The sequence below is a fragment of the Melitaea cinxia genome, chromosome 15 (assembly GCF_905220565.1).
Source record: "Melitaea cinxia chromosome 15, ilMelCinx1.1, whole genome shotgun sequence".
NCBI lineage: Eukaryota > Metazoa > Arthropoda > Insecta > Lepidoptera > Nymphalidae > Melitaea > Melitaea cinxia.
The window spans coordinates 15,162,563-15,180,649 of record NC_059408.1 but is presented as its reverse complement, the minus strand read 5'-3'; the positions used below and the strand labels follow the sequence as shown (position 1 = coordinate 15,180,649).

Sequence of the window (18,087 nt, the reverse complement as noted above, 5' to 3'; positions counted from 1 at the left end):
TCTTCGTACCCAAGGGGCACGTTTTTTATAGCTAAAGAATTGCTTATACTAGAAGGTAACTGAAAAACAAAAGAAAATCTTCGATGGACTTGATTTTCTTATTCACGTATATAATAGAGCAGAGAAAATGTTATTGAATCATGAATGATTAATAAGTAAAAGAATTTTATTTCGTATATTAGATAGACAGAATAACCCAAATGTAAACAAACTGATTAAAGTATTCAGGACAAACCTCTCTGCAAATATAACCTTAGCCAAACAAAACAACAAAACACTTTTGACAATATAAAATTGTGTTAACAAGATCTATTTACTTGATGAGTTACAACTTGGTTTCAAATTGTTTTGATAGTAAATCTGCTGTGTTATCCCAATTTAATATGTGACAATAACAATAATATTGAAATGTAATAAAAACATTACAAGCTACATATTTGCATGCGCATATCCTTGCAAATTATAAATAAAGCCTTCATCCTCAGTCGAATGATGTGAATTTCAATCAAGACATAATCAAAATAAAGAAGTTAAATCTTATCACAACAATTGAAACTTTATTTTAGACTCCATTAAAGTTAATTCTAATAAATTTAGTAAATTTTAAACGTCTATAGAGTTATGTTGATCATCAATCGAATTATTTATTTTCATAAGTTTCATAATCTATATATTTGAAAATATCGACGACTAATTTATTTACAATTCATAATTGTACAATATGATCACTGTTTCGTCTTTCATTTTACAAAATATACAAAAATTTATTTCTTTATAAACTAACAACGACTAACTATTTTGGTCGAGATGAAAATTGATTAATTTTTTAGCCATTTAGGTAGAAACTTTTATAACTTCATTATGTAAAATTTTCTTTCAATCGTAATTAAATTTTATGAACGTGAACACTAATTTTTTGAGAGTTTTTTTTTATTTGATAAAATATTATATTTGTAATTTAATTTTAATCTAATTTGAGACATTTTGTAACATCGATTAATTTATTTACAATATAAAGAACTTAATAAGAATTATTATTAGGACTGTTATCATTCGAACTATAATTTAGACTTGTTTCAACTGTATTAGCATCTAAAACATTACAATTTATTTCATCTTTTGAATCTACAGTATTACTACATTCATTTACATTATCATCGACAGTATGATTATCGTTTTCTTCTAAGTTATGTACAACATCTCTATCTAAATTTTCACAACTACCACCTGAATTAATTACATTGTCTTTAGCGGAATCTGAAAGAGATTCGCCTTTTTCAACTATAACACCAACACTTGGTCTGTAAAAACTATTTTTTTCGCTTTTAGGTAAATCTGGCGGACGAACGGTTGAAAGGGTACTGGATAAAAATGATGATTGTAAATTGTAGCCGGGTAATAGTTTCGGTTGCAAGGGTAGCATCAGGTCTAAGGAACCAGTGGTTGCGGGTCTCGGTTGCAAGGGTGGGGCGGTCATCAAAGGTGGTTGCAGAGACGCCAGTGATATAGCACCGCACTGCGTGTTGATAATCGGGCTCTCGACTGGAAAAAATATGGAAAATTTAATGTCGCAATCTTTATTCACGATATGTTTTTGTGAAAATTGATATTACATACAAAACTGTGAAATAAATCACATATATATCTCTATATGATAACTTGTTTCAAAAATTGATTTGTCTCATTATGGGCTCTGGTATCTTGTGTCAAGGAGAGGAGTATATGACAATCACGGGTTGTTTAGGTATTTTACCTATGGGTGCTCTCGCTTGAAGTGGTAGAGTGGTCGCTGGTGGACGAAGCACGTTCGACGGACCTTGAAGAGCTAAACTTATCATATTCATACCGTTTACGCCTGAAACAATGGTTAATCCAATTTAATTTAAATAATTAAGGATAAATTCGTGTCTAAAGAAAACAATAAGAAGTCCGAAACATTTTCGTGAATACAAAAAACTTCATAAATAATTCATAAGTATCAAATAATGTATACACTTTTGACTGTTTCAAGCACGAACAATCTTGTTGTTCAAGTTTTGGTCATAAAATAAATGAATAAGGTAATTTGCAACTATAATTTTAGACGTAAAAAAAAATTAGGCAAAACTAGAAACAACTCAGCAACTAACAACCACATAAAAAACTATCTTCTTTTCCTAAATTTTTAATACGGGTACGTTGACGCATTCCACATAATATTGGTGAAATAATTTGTACTTTATACACCAGTGAAATGAACTATATCTAGTAATATTATGATTACAATACTTCTAATACTAAGAGGAAGAACAAAAGAGTTGTACGTATAAAAGGAAATCAAAAAATATAATTTTAACATGCATAAGTTAGATTATTATTATAAAATATATTTCTTTTTTAAAGATTTCTATAAACTAAGGCTTAAACTACGATACAATAGCATACAATAGAATACAGCCGTTTATATATTGAAAGAATATTTACACTTTAAATATGTACGCCATCTATCGTTGCTGAAAGGAACCAGTACGAAAACTTACCAAACTTATTGTTCCCGGGTAACTCCTTTAGAACCACGGGATGTTTAACTGCATTCACCCTCCGATTGGAGGCGCCAGCGTCGCGTTTCCTTCGAGGCTGTTCAACAGGTAACACTCGTCGCCGCTTCTTAGGTAGTTTTGATCGCGCCTGCCGGTAGATGGCGATAATTAATATTTTATAATAATTATCTGCTTACCATAGATGAATAACACGTAAATATTAATAAATTAAAATGACTAACTTAAGCAATAAAAATATAATAGGTTAAGATTCGGTATGTGCCTATACTTGTTATTATTACAAAAGTTTAAAACAGATAAATCGATAAAAAAACTTGACGTAAAAGCTTTAATTATGCTGTAAATTATTTCAGTGTTATATTGTGGATAGCGTGGTTTCAAATATAATAAAAATATATAAAATATTTTAACACCGCTTGAAATAAAAGTATTCTATTTAAAAATGTTAAGCGTCGTTGAAAAATTATCAGTAGAGTCCTTGACTTGAAATGCCGCTTTACTTGTCTATTAATTTTTTATTCGTTAAATTTACCTTTCTGAGTCGTTACACTTCATCCAATTAAAATAAAATTATCTGTGAATAATATAATTTGTGTTCTTATAATAATTACAAAACAACAAAATGATTCTTGCATTTTAATATTATTATTAATTATTATGGTTAATTAGGATTCTCAATAAGAATAAAATATAATCTAATATAGAACGTTCTCGTGTCACAGTGTTAGTTACCATACTCCTCCGAAACGGCTGGACCGATTTTTATGAAATTTTATGTGCATATCGGTAGGTCTGAGAATCGGCCAACATCTATTATTCATACCCCTATGTTATAAGGGTTAAGGGGGTTAATAACATTTATAGCAAAACAACGTTTGCGGTATCAGCTAGTATTATATAAAATTTTCGCATCGAAATGTAATAAATATGGATGTATTCAAATTACGAGTTCGTCAAATATTCTTAACAATATTCCAATATTTTTCGAAGTAAAAACAATGGTACCCATGTACATAAGAGATAAATACAAAAAAGACTGTTCGACTATATATAATATACTTGTATTATATAATATACCTGTACTTGTATTGTTTGATAGTTCAGAATGACTGTATGAGTGAGAGGCGCCATATGAGTGAAGATCAATGAGTAAAACAAACACAACGTCGATCTAACGCTAAGTTTATTAAGATTATTTTAAGTATATACATAAATAGGCCTGTACACGTGTCAAAGGTATGCGCGAACAGCTATTTCGTAAGAGAGAACTTAATTTAAGGAAGGTTATTCATTTGCAAAGACAATCACATTGCTGAATGTGCGGCAACCCGTACAGCACTAAAGTAAAAGATATATTATTAATTGAACAATATTCTATATAATAAACTAACAGGAAATACCTACTATATGTTTTTTTTGAGAAAACATACGCTTGAATAACTATTTATTTATTTATTTTATTTATTTATTCTTTATTGTACACCACATAGAGTAATTTAATACAGAATAGTAAAGAAAAAAAAAGTATAATGCACAATGAGGCGGCGTAATCGCTCGATAGCGATTTCTTCCTGGCAACCTTATGGTTAGGATTAAGGAAAAAAAGAAATAAGTAGGTGGTGTATAATAAATGTACATCAAACAAAATAAGATACAAATAATACAAATAAATTATATACAATAAACTATTAAATATTCCTATAGGTATAAATATACACGTACATAACAATAAGATACACGCACCGCTACACCATATATAAACCCTATAGCCAGTTCTACAACGATACTTCCGCTTTGTACTTATAATTGTATTATTACAATCTGATATTATATGTCAGTTCCAAAAGTCTCGAAAAGTTCGAGTTTCCCATGTGCTGAATTCGTCTTTAAAATTTGTCTCTTGTACGGCATTCGGAACAAGTTCCGGAAGATACATAACCGTCATATGGTAGTTGAGTTGCGCAGAAGGGAAGGAACACTTCTCATTTATAGGTGAATTTATGCAGTTTATGTAGCTTCAGAATCTCCTTTCTGGATAATGTAATTAAGTTAGGGCACAGCAGGAATTTCCTGCTCAAAATATGGAGCAGCCCGGCTGAGGTAGTACCTCGAAGTTACAGAAGATCACAGCTAAATAATACTGCTTTCAAGCAATATTGTGTTCCTGTTGGTGAGTAAGGTGACCAGAGCTCCTTGGGGGATTGGGGATTGAGTCGGCAACGCGCTTGCGATGCTTCTGGGGTTGCAGGCGTCTATAAGCTACGGTAATCTCTCGTAATAATTGCAGTAAAAACACGAGAAGGAATAACAAATCTGTCACTCCAAATTTCCGACTGCGCAAAGTAAACGACTCATTTTTGGGTTATGGTATTAGCATTCGTAAAAAAATCCCGAAAACGATTTTGAAATTGTCTGGGAATAAATTTGAGGTTTGTATTTAAAAAGAAATTAATAGCTGACGCTTATTATTCGGTGCAGGATTACATAGTTGATAAAAATATGTGGACTTAGTGACGCTGTATTTCATGCAAAATATTACTAATTTAGACTAAAACATAGTTTATATATTATTTTAAAACTAGTAACTGCGGAGTTTCTTACCCATTCTTCTCTGCAATATCTACATTCCGAATCAGTGATAAATTCACTTTTAAAAATCATTAAAAATTTTAATTTGTAAAATGACGATTCGAAGGTGCTTCTGAAGCATATTTAAAAAACCATTCCGATTTTGTAGTGTACTTTCTCAGGTAGAGTCCGACTGTATTTTAAATTAAAATAGTGTAGGTTGTGATTACCTCATGTGTCATTCGAAGTATTTTGCTGGTAATATAATTAAGCGCTCTCTTTTACTAGCTACAATTAAAATTCTTGTAATAATAAAATTTATATATACTTCTTAACTATTTTCCTTATTTAAAACCGTTTCCAAGAAGATGAAAATACCTTCATAAATTTATTAAAATTTATATATAAATTTATCACGAATATATACATACATTTTATAATTAAATTTCTTACGCTTAATGTATTTCATTTGAATATAATATTAACGTTACCGTATTTTTACAGGCAATTAAGAGGGACTCTACATTTTATTTTAGGCACAAGGTTCAATAGAGGGGCTTAATTACGGGTCTTTGAAAAAGTAACGTGTACTTTTTTTCCAAATTAAAGCAGAATCATTTGTTATAAATCATCAAAATTTTTCTCCTAATGTTTTAGTAGATAATATTACGTGAAAATATGATGCTTCAGCCCGTAATGTCCCACAACTGGGCATAGGCTTCTTTCCCCGTGTAAGAGAAGGATCAGAGCTTAAATTAGCTGGCTGATATATTCCCAATGATGAGTAATAGTCGCTATCAGATATACATGATAACAACCGAGACCGACGGCTTAACGTGCTCTCAGAGGCACAGTGAGGAAACCCACAAGGACTGCACAAACACCCAGACCACAGCAAATACCTGTACGGCCAATACAAATGTTTGTCATGTGCGCGGATCGAACCCGCAACCGCCAGCGCAACAGGCACAATCCGTGGCTGTGGCCGTTGCGCCAATGCGGCTTGAAAATATAATTATATCTAACATAATTGTAAATATGCTGTGTGGTCATGGCAGTAAAGAATATAGACACCCCCTCTCTTCTAGTGGGTGTCGTAAGAGGCTACTAACCCGAGTAGAAAAAAGGTCAGGCTCAACCAGATCATGTATCTGGACCGGATCAGGATAGAATAAGGTATGCCTGATCCGGCAAGCTCTATCAGGACCAGGTCCGGTCCAGACAAGAATAGCCTGATATAAAATATAATCAAGTATGGTAAGGCATAGTGGATCAGGACCAGGTCCGGTCCAGACAAGGATAGCCTGATGTAAAATGTAATCAAGTATGGTAAGGCATACTGGATCAGGACCAGGTCCGGTCCAGACAAGGCTAGCCCGATGTAAAATCTTACCAAGTATGGTAAGGCATACTGGATCAGGACCTGGTCCGGTCCAGATCAGGATGGCCTTAAAGAAATGACGCAAACTGAGCCTGAATCGCGCTATTAATGTTTTTAAGCGCACTTAGTATATATACAGTTATCAGGACAATCTAGCAGGGAGTCCATTTCTACACAGTGAAGCAGTCGTAAGTAATAGGAAATAGTAGTTAGTAGTTAATCATTAGAAGTTAATAAATACAATTTAATTAATAATAATAATTAATTAATAACATAAAAATAAATAAAAATAATTAATATTTAAAGTAAAAACATAAATAAATAATACATTGGAAAAAATAAACGGAAATAAATATTATAATAATTATTTTAATACATATTTATATCAATTCGCTTTTTTTTTTTGTTAAACAGTTTTTTTCAAAAATATACATTCGTGTTTTTTAAAAGGACCGAACCGAACCCGCTGATCAGGATGAGATGAGATTTCCTGATCAGGTCCAGATCAGGTAATCTCATCTCATTCTGATCAGGTCCAGACCAATCATCTGCGTTACATGCCTTATCTAGTCCTGATCAGGCATGCCTGGTCCGGTCCTTCTAAGGAAGACGAAAAAATTTCTACTCGGGAAGGAAAAACAAAGTTCCACTACCATCTTGGAACTTATAAAGCCGACCGTGGGGGAAAAATCATCCAACTGCTGGCTTTAAAATACACAGGCCGGAGATGGGCAGCAGCCTCTTCGGTGCGACAAAGCCAACCCTGCGGTTACCAACCCGCCTGCCCAGCAGGGTGACAATGGGCAAAACACATGAGTTCGCGTCATAATGTCTGTCGCGAACTTGGGAAGGCCTATTTCCAGCAGTGGATTGCGATAGGCTGAAGTGATAAATTGTAAATACACATTATATTGTACACAAAATTCTAAATATAATCATTTGGATAGGAAAATATACAAAAAAAAATTTCTTTTATGCATGCTAGACAAGCGCGACGAAATTGTCATTCTATGATAAACCTTTTTTACAGTTTTCAGTAGTGTCTAATTTTATTTCAAAATAACTTAAAAGAAATAAATGAAGCAAATGTAATAGTTAAAACAGTTATATGGTATTGGCAAAGTCATGGCATAAATATTACTTTTCTGAATATATTACTGAATCAAGTTCGTTGCGATCGTACTGTTGATTGTCAGAAATAAATCCATGAAAACGTATAATTTACACAAAATGAAATACTGTTTAATGTTTAAATATATAAAAGGAATACTCGAATCCGTGTTATTTTCGAAAATTATCAACATAACATCCCACAAGGGTTGGCCGTAATGAAATAAAACGCCTGAATATATCTTATATTATTTTCCGCTTTATCTTTCAAATTGAAAACATACGCGACGAAATATTTTATATCGAAAAAATAATTTATTTTTTATTGATACCGCTCGACCATTAACTCTGTACCTATTTTATTTTTATTTTTTAATATATAAGTAATATCCATCAACGGTACTGTGTGGCTACGGTACTAAAGAATATAGCCACCCCCTCTCTTCCCGTGGGTCTCGTAAGAGGCGACTAAGGGATAACACAGTTCCGCTACCACCTTGGAACTTAAAAAGCCGACCGGTGGCGGGATAACCATCCAACTGCTGGCTTTGAAATACACAGGGCGAAGACGAGCAGCAGCGTCTTCGGCGCGACAAACCCAGCCCTGCGGTCACCAACCCGCCTGCCCAGCGTGCTGACTATGGGCAAAACACATGAGTTCACGTTGTTTTTGGCGTGAACTTGTGGAGGCTTATGTCCAGCAGTGGACTGTATAGGCTGTAATGAATGAATCCATCAATGGGCTTTTGAACCCATGTCCTTTTTTATTTCTAAAACATGCAATTTTTCTAAATCAAGGTAGGCGTTACTCAGCAACATCATTGTTTGAGTTAGACTAACTCAATGTCTCCAACAGAGATGTGAGTCCACCGAACGGTTCTTATTCTAGCGTATGATACTTTTTTTTTGTACTACTGCGGGTTGGTGGATACATTCTCTACCACTCGTATGAGTAACGGTTTTATCTGATAGCAATCAGGTAATCAGGTGCAGAGAAAGAAATATTTGCACAAATATGAATATCCATGTGGTGTTTAAGCGCTTACAATGTTCTCACAGAAGTAAATCTCTCACACGCACACGCACCGCTATAGTAGTGTAGTACATCAGAGCAAGGTTTTTTCTTGGTACAAACACATTATTTAAATAGCAATAAGAATCAATATAAAGTTACTACATTATTTCTTAACGTCTATTTTAATTTTTTTAATTAAAAATTTAATAATTACAAAATATAATATCTTCTACAAGCAAAACGAAATCCCTAAAAGTAGTATAAATTTATGTGTATAACTTCATAACTTCACAAGCTTGATTTGAAAAAAAATTATTCATTAGACATTATTATTTCAATCAGATAAGTCACTCAGGTACAGTTCTATCTCTTACGTCGACAGAAGATCACAGCTAAATAATATTGCTTTCAAGCTGTGCTGTGTTCCTGTGGTGAGTAAGGCACTTCTCGACGAGCTTGCGATGCTTCTGGTGTTACAGACGTCTATAGGCTACGGTAATCGCTTACCAGCAGGTGACCGCTTGTTTGGCGACCTAGTTGTATAAAAAGGCAGATACAATTGGCAAAGACTTTTCCCATAATTTCCCATGAGACATCTATACTTCCGCATACTATTGTCCTTTATTACCATGCGAGCTATACATTTTTAAACAACGTTACACATAATAGTACAGCGGACTCTGTAAACTTATATATATATATATATATATATATATATATATATATATATATATATGTTTTTCCTTACCCTGTTAGCCTCCGATGTGTATTAATGTGGACAATATTAGATATTAAATATTATATATTAGCGCTGAGCTATTCACGTATAAATTTCCTGACTGCAATCTGACGATTCAGGCTGTAATATCCCACTTCTGGGTATAGTTCACTGCGGGTTAGGGATATATTCAATGCTATGAGTAACGATCGCTATCAGGTATATATATATAAAAACCGGGACCGACATGTTAACGTGCTCTCCGAAGCACGGTGGAAGAGACCCACAAGGACATACATTCAAACCGGAAAAAAAATATTTGTAATAATAAATATAATATTTCGTCATATTTTCAACCCGTATGTGTAGTTTTATTATAGATGTGTGAAAAACAAGCATGAAATAAATATACGTTATAGTCTTATCATTCGTTGGAAACATGAAACTGGATTCGAGTAATGATAAACCTGATGTCACGGATATATTTTTATGTCTCATACATATCTTATATCAGGAATATCTTTATTATCAATATCCTTAGATAGCGAAAAACATACTTTTATGTGTGGAAAATTGTTGTCCTCACATCTTTAGACAGTCCAATACATACGCATTTAACATTGTATTGGATGTCAAATATTTGATGTAGGCGATCTATATAATTTTTTTAAACATATGAGATATTTATTAGTAAGTAAAACTTCTTTCCGTTCGCTTGACTTGGGGAGTAAGCTGTTGAATGCGTGACGAGAGCGTTACGAAAAGTGTATTCGGGCGAGGCGAACGTAGCGAGATAGAGAGGTGCCAGCATACATTTTCTTTCTCTCTTTCTCTCATAGCCAGTTACATTTCGTATATCTAAGACACAGTGCAGGCGTATTGCTAAAGAAGTTTTACTTCTGTCGTGTGGTCTAAAGCACACTCGTTTTTTTCTTAAGCTGTATTTCAGACTATTAACAAGTATTTCGTGTGAAGACACGAACTATACTTTTATTATAAGCGTTTGGATGATAAATGAATAGAAATTTAATGTTCTTCATCTCTGGGCACTCTTAATGTCTGTTATATTTCCTTGAAATGAGAACTCAAATATAAAGTGGGTAAGTAATTAGAGTAGGTACTTTAAGAAACTGTTCGTTGAATTTGATAAATAAATGATAAAAATGTGAGTGCACTGATAAATGTTGGTTTTGTTAAGCAGTTTTAAATTTTTTCATACTACTAAGATATTTAGCTTTATACTTAATTGTAAGATGTTGACTACGGTATCCACAGCTTTCTAGATTACGGCCTTCACAAACCTGAAACATCGGAGCACCATACCTTACTCGTCATAAGAACATTAGGCTACTTAGAGTATTATTTAACTGTGACCTTCTTCAAGGTCGAGGTACTTCCCCAGTCGGGCTGCTCCATATTTTGAGCAGGAAATTTTCTGCTGTGCCCTACCTCAGTTATCATCAGTCATCAGCTATAGGAGTTTATCTCAGAATTTTGAGAATTTTTTTTTTCTATTATAAATCAACAGAATTTCGTGATATAATTTTTCAATTATAAATCAAATTATTAAAAATCACTTTTACTCTAAAATAAAATTTTGATTAATACATTTAAGTGAGTATTGTTATCAGAAACATTATTTAAATTAAATTTCTATGAAGCAACAATGTTATTTACTTATTCGAGTATGTGAGTGAGTACTATTAAGATGAATGAGTACATTGTCTACGCGTTTCATACGAATTGTTTTATTCAAATAAGTTAATGAATAAATGAATAATAAGCCGTTCGCTCGTTTGAATCAAATTAAGCTTACGTAACTGCGTTGACCAAGAAATGTCACTTTGATTTTATTTTACTTTTTATCAAAAAGTTTTTCATATCTTTTTTTTTATTTTTATACAGCAGGGTAGCCAAACTGGTACGGCTCATCTGATGGTATGCGGTTACCATAACCTATGTACGCCTGCAATACCACAGAATCACTTCAAGGATTGACAGATCCTTTTGTTCGTGAATATCCTTGAACACGTGACTTAATTTCAATACCAAGTTGCCCCACACAATTGATTGCGACGAAGTCTGAACATCATGAATGGAAGTTTTAATAACGCCATTTCTCAGCCGTCAGATTTTGTTTTAGCGCCTTTGTTGGTGACGCCGCCAGATGAGCTCTGGGTTCAGACGAGAGCTACAAATCACTTCGGGGTGCGACTTTAATCAAAGGTGGCGCAAATTGCTCGCCACTGACTAATTTACGATCGTCTCCCTCACTTATATATGAATGTAGTATTTGCGCGAGACGGGGAACTCGAATGGGCAAAAATATTATGAAATTTAAAATAAAATTTAGATATTAAAATAAATAAACAGTTATTTTTATTACAACTCGACTATTATTTTCTTTCTAGACCTTAGAAAATGGTAAAAAGTAAAAAAATATATAGTAGAATGAAATTTATTGAAAAAAGAAGAGAATACATCGACAATGAAAGGAAATATAAATTACAGGCGATCTGAGGTCGGGAAGTGGTGGGGGGGGAGTATTTATTTTTTTCACCTTATTTTGACATAAATATATATTCTTTATTGCACTAAGTAAATTTTACAATAGTCATAATAATATAGGAAGTTGGCAAGGGCGAACTTATCTCTAAAAGAGATCTCTTCCAGTCAACCCATGGCAGTGAGTGATAATGTGAAACGCAGGGCAAAGTAGTGCAGGAATAGAATAATAATAATTATAAAACATATAAAATGCATACACCACACATACATAAACATATATAAACATACAAAGATACATCTAAATACATACATACATACATACATACATACATACATACATACATACATACACACATACATGCATACATGCATGCATACATACATACATACATCTACATACATATATACATCTCATACATCTGTACTGATTTACTGAAATATCGAAAAAGCAGCCTAATTTTCAATCGAAAACGACTAAGTTAAAAAAAAAACTGATATTTTGACGTGAGACTTTTTTTATTAAAAAAAAAAAATATATCGACGTCAATCCTCAAGTCGTTAAATTTTTTTACCCCTGTTTAACACTTTTGACAGACTCTATTGGAGACAAATGGTAGTCTAACTATAGCAGTGATTAATTTAACTTAAGTGACTTAAAGTGATTTTTTGAATTAGTTGATAATATAGTACTGGGGACAATTTTGTCCGTCTCAATTAATATTACCAGTGAGTCGCTCGCTTCAGCCTGTAATATCTCACAGCTGGGTATAGGCGTCTTTCCCCATGCAGGAGATGAATCAGAGCTTAATCCACCACGCTACTCCAATGCGGGTTGGCGGATATATTCCCTACTATAAGTAATGATCGTTATCAAGTGTACATGATAACAACCGGGACCGACGGTTTAACGTGCTCTCCGAGGCCTAGGCGTTTTATCTGTCCCATGGATGCCCATTTACCAAGGAAGGTTATCGGCTATTTTTTCTCAAATTAACGTGTGTGAAACGGCGGGAAACAACTAGTTCCTGAATAGAATTAGAGCGAAACTATTTTTAAAATAAAAAGTAATACCAATTACATGTTTAATGATACTCGGACTCACATAGTTCTTTGTCGATGGCGTATGAAAGGTATCCATGAAAAGAAAACCGCTAAAGGGAGTCTGACTTCGAATAGTCACGCTCGAAGAGATGCGCTTTACACTTCCACATGGAGGATATTAGAGCGCTTTTTGTCTAAATTTACTGAAAAGATCTGGAAAAAGTTACCATTTGTGTGTTACTAAGTGTAAGAGTTTTAAGATGTATTACTTTTATATTATTATACACCCATAAAAAGTAACCAGAATAATATTTAAATTTATACTATAAAACTTTGACCTTATATGTATTAAGATCTTAGTAGATGACCAAATTCATGAATAGGTGGATTTATAAATACCAAATCACATATTGTTTAACATCGACGCAAAAAGTGGCATAGTTTGAGTTTAAAATGCTTATTTGTATGTGAAATATTATGGATTCGATTTTCATACAGTTTCTTACCAACCTAGTTTTGAACTTATTGATTAGTTCTGAAGTTATTAAGTAACTGTCCTAGATCGATTAATTGGAAATTTGGTGTCTTTATACTTCGGTAACATAACCACAAAAAAAGCATACGTTTTTTTTTGGCTCATTATTATGGATATAACAAATTAGATTTTCCATTATTGTTTGATGACAGACAGTACGGTACACGCAGTATTCAAGGCTAAGTCAATAATGAATTAGTCGAGTAAATGTACTGCAATCAATCGCATAATTAGTGCTTATAATTAAACGCACCTATTCCTAGCTAAGCGGGAAATGTGACGGAACCACGTACTCGTCTAGCAATTGGAGCCGAATAAATTAAGACGAACGACTACCAAGATCATGTCGTACAAGTCACAAGAGGCAGCGATTAATATAGTAATACTAATTACCGTTTTATTTTTGTAAGAGATTTAAATGTAATTAACCAATACTTTTGGTATAAAATTATTTTAAAGTATATTACACTCGTAAACAAATTAAAAAGTTTTTTTTTAATTTTTGTGAATGTTTAATCGCTCCGTTTAAATAAAAACATGGTTATTATAAATCAAACAAATTGAAGCTTTAATAATTAAATGCATTTTCTAATGATAAACCAAAGAGGTAGACTTTGAGAAAATGTAGTACTATAATGATGTTTGCTTGACAACGACGCGAACACCTTTCGATTAAAAAAATAATCATTGGAATTGGTCCATCCAGCAAAAATTCCTGAGTTTACATCCATAAAAAAAAACAGACGAATTAAGAGCCTCCTCCTTTTTTGAAAGTAGGTTAAAAGTTAGCAATAACACAGAAACAAATTAATCAAATTTATTTCATTATAAATACAAGGAAGAAATGAAGAAAAAAAAGGTAAAACAAAACTAAACAGCACAAACAATACAGCTAAAAGCTTATGAATTGCAACAATCACTGGCTCGTTATTATACTATTTAGTACCGTTTCGAGCTAGTATTTTCATTAACTGCTCCAATTAGATTAAACCGTTTGCTCCTAACCTAGCTTCTATGTATCGATCCAGAACACGGCAGATGATGAATGGATAATTATGTCGATGATCTATTTTAGCTAATTTTTGCTTGCTTAAACAATTTTGCTTGCTTTATGGAAACAATTGCTGATTTGAATCGATTTCAACTTTATTGAATATGGTTAGTTATAAAAAATAAAAATAAAAACAGCGTTTCAAGAAACTTAATCAAATAAATACTAATTAACAAAGAAATCAAAAACAAATGCACAATGTCTCAAAACGTGGAATACTATCTGGTATTAGGTAAAAGTATGATGAGACTTTCAATGCTATTCTTACGCGCTTTTACAGTTTTTGTTGAATAATGAAGTATATTATTGTTTTATCATACCTGACGTTTTATAGATTGCTTGTACTGTTTTCTCGATGTAATTGGTATTTAAAGTTTTTTTTTTTTTCAAAAGATTTACTTCAAAAAAGTTATTAAGTAGATTGATCGAAAAATTTAAGGTTTGACGTTATTAATCTGGAGCAGCCCGACTGGGTAACCTCGACCTTACAGAAGATCATATCTATATAATACTGCTTTCGAGAAGTCGTGTTCTGTGGTGAGTAAGGTGATCAAAGCTGCTGGGGGCGGAACTGGGGTGTAGTTTCGGCCTTGCAATGCTTCTAGTGTTGCAGGCGTCTATAGGCTACGGTAATATAAGATGTGAGCTTGTTTGCTGACCTAGTTGTATAAAAAAAAAAAACATATTCACCCAGATTGTATCCATCAACAGCATCATAAATGAAAACATGCGAGTTGTCTAGTCTTGTATAAGAATGAGTATTATGTTATCAAGGTTGTAGAATAATTAGTTTACGTGATTCACACTTTTCCTATATATATTCACTATCTATAAAGCGCGATGAAAGTGAACAAAATGTAGGGAAGGATGGATGAGAGAAAACAAACAAAAATGTTCTATTTTCGATGAGTACACATGGAGTATGATAGACACTCTGCTAGCAACAAGCGGAACAAGTGATGAGAGATTACAGTTTTGTTTCGAGAAGCAAAATGCCTATAATTTAATGATCCTTAATAAGATAAAATTTTGTATCATGGATCGAGAAGTACACAAAACACAATAACGTAGGTTACAACGGACACCAGTAAGCTACGGATGCTATAGTACGTTAGCATCTTAGAAAGTTGTGCGAATTTTTTAATTGAAAAAATAAATGATTTTTTTAATCTTATGGATTTTCACGATATTTTATATTACATTAAAATTATGTTTCAAAATTCAAAAAGAACAGCTAGAAAATTATTATACCACCATTTTGTAATATCAGAATTTGATTATTAAAATATTAATATAAAATGGTTCCCTTGGTCCTTTTTGCAGGAAAGATTCGAGAATCATTTTAATACCTTGATGTCTTTCAATAGAAATTCTGAGATGTTTTATTCTGAAAATCAAATTTCGTGACGTTTTGTTATCGTACAATAGGATATTCGTGTGTACAAAACGATCTTTGAAGTGTTTTCCTGAGATTTGGAAATAATTTTAGTATACGATAAACATCTTACAAAGCTTTCGATTTCTAAATTCTTATTTTAATACTGGAATCTTAGACAATATTAGGTCTGATTTATAAAATAGTAAAATATAAAGAAATAATTGGGCTTCTAATCAAATGAAAAAACGACTTCAAATGATTTTTATTAGGTATAATTATATAGATAACTAGCTGTGCCCGCGGCTTCGCCCGCGTTGGAATCAGTTTGTCACAAAGTTTTCCCGGCAAACTTCCAGTGAAACTCTCATCAAAATCGGCTTAGCCGTTCCGTAAACCTTCCTCTTGAAGCCCTCTCTGCATTGGTGAGGTTGTGGTCGCATGAAAATCCGTTCAGTAGATTTTGAGGGAATCGATCACATTTGGTGACTTTGTTTTATAATACACTAACTATTGCCCGCGGATACGTTAGCGTGGTTATGAAGATATGCATTACTATTAAGATGTTTAATGCAAATTATTTTTTTATTTCAATTACTTGAAATGCTTATCCCACTGAGTAACTTTTTAAAAGGCATAATTTAGTATAACTTAATAGTTACTTTTATAAAACCTCTCTATACACCACATTTTGAGCTTTATTTTCAAGCTGCAGTATAAATAACCTATCAGGTGAACTTATAGGTGCTGTATATGTTTCATACAAAGTATTAACCCCAATTAAACCCCCTTAACGGTTGTATATCGCAAAATCCGTTCTTAGCGGACGTCTAGTAAGAATAATATACCGTCCTGCTAAATTTCATCTTTGTCCATCCTGGATGGATGGACCATCCAGCGGTTTTTGAGTTCTCGTGATGAGTGAGTCAGTGACTTTCTCTTTTATGTAGATTACGATGCATAATTTGGACACCTTCTCACCATCTATAGGAGCATACATTTTAAATTTCAAGTCTCTTACTTCAAAAACATAGGACTTTCATTCAAACTTCCAACCCCCGTTTTACCTCCTTACAGGTCTTAACGAATGTCTACGCTCTATAAGGAACCCACCTGCCAAATTTCAAGTTTGTGGCTGTTATAGTTGCGGAGATTTCGTGATGAGTGAGTCAACCTACTATACCCCGTTTTGACCCCAAAAGGGAGTTGATTTCTAAAGACGCACTATTTGAACACCTTCTCACCATCTATAGAGCATATATTTTAAATATCAAGTCTCCTACTTCAAAAACATAAGACTTTCATACAAACTTCCAACCCCTGTTTTATCCCTTGAGGGTCGAGTTTCGTAAAATCAGCTCTTAGCGGATGTCTACGCTCTGTAAGGAGCCTTCCTGCTAAATTTCAAGTTTGTAGCTATTATAGTTTCGGAGATTTCGCGATGAGTGAGTCAGCGTACCATCCCCCGTTTTAACCCCAAAAGGAAGTTGATTTCTAAAGATACATTATTTGGACACCTTCTCATCATCTAAAGAGCGTACATTTTAAATTTCAAGTCTCTTACTTCAAAAACATAGGACTTTCATACGAACTTTCAACCCCCGTTTTACCCCCTCAGGGGTCGAATTTCGTGAAACCTATTCTTAGCGGATGTCTACGCTCTATAAGGAGCCTTCCCGCTAAATTTCAAGTTTGTAGCTATTATAGTTTCGGAGATTTCGCGATGAGTGAGTCAGCGTACCATCCCCCGTTTTAACCCCAAAAGGAAGTTGATTTCTAAAGATACATTATTTGGACACCTTCTCACCATCTATAGAGCATACATTTTAAATTTCAAGCCTCTTACTTCAAAAATATAGAACTTTCATACAAAATTCCAACCCCCGTTTTACCCCCATTGGGGTCGACTTTCGTAAAATCCGTTCTTACCGGATGTTTATGTCCTATAAAGAGCCTATCTGCCAAATTTCAAGTTTGTAGCTATTATAGTTTCGATGATTTCGCGATGAGTGAGTCAGCGTACCATCCCCCGTTTTAACCCCAAAAGGAAGTTGATTTCTAAAGATACATTATTTGGACACCTTCTCACCATCTATAGAGCATACATTTTAAATTTCAAGTCTCTTACTTCAAAAATATAGAACTTTCATACAAAATTCCAACCCCCGTTTTACCCCCCTTGGGGTTGAGTTTCGTAAAATCCGTTCTTACCGGATGTTTATGTCCTATAAAGAGCCTATCTGCC

General features: G+C 33.4%; 1 protein-coding gene across 1 annotated transcript in view; it reads right to left on the bottom strand.

The window, feature by feature from the left end:
- Positions 1 to 1,021: 1,021 nt before the first annotated feature.
- LOC123660202 (potassium voltage-gated channel protein Shaw-like) overlaps positions 1,022 to 18,087 on the bottom strand; it is a 307,604-nt gene continuing 290,538 nt past the window's right edge. Inside the window, exons 8-11 of the mRNA XM_045595302.1 lie at positions 2,520 to 2,667; positions 1,754 to 1,855; positions 1,219 to 1,542; positions 1,022 to 1,125 (exon numbers count right to left, since the gene is read on the bottom strand). Coding sequence (XP_045451258.1) covers positions 1,022 to 1,125; positions 1,219 to 1,542; positions 1,754 to 1,855; positions 2,520 to 2,667 — 678 coding nt within the window. The remainder of the gene's footprint in view (positions 1,126 to 1,218; positions 1,543 to 1,753; positions 1,856 to 2,519; positions 2,668 to 18,087) is intronic.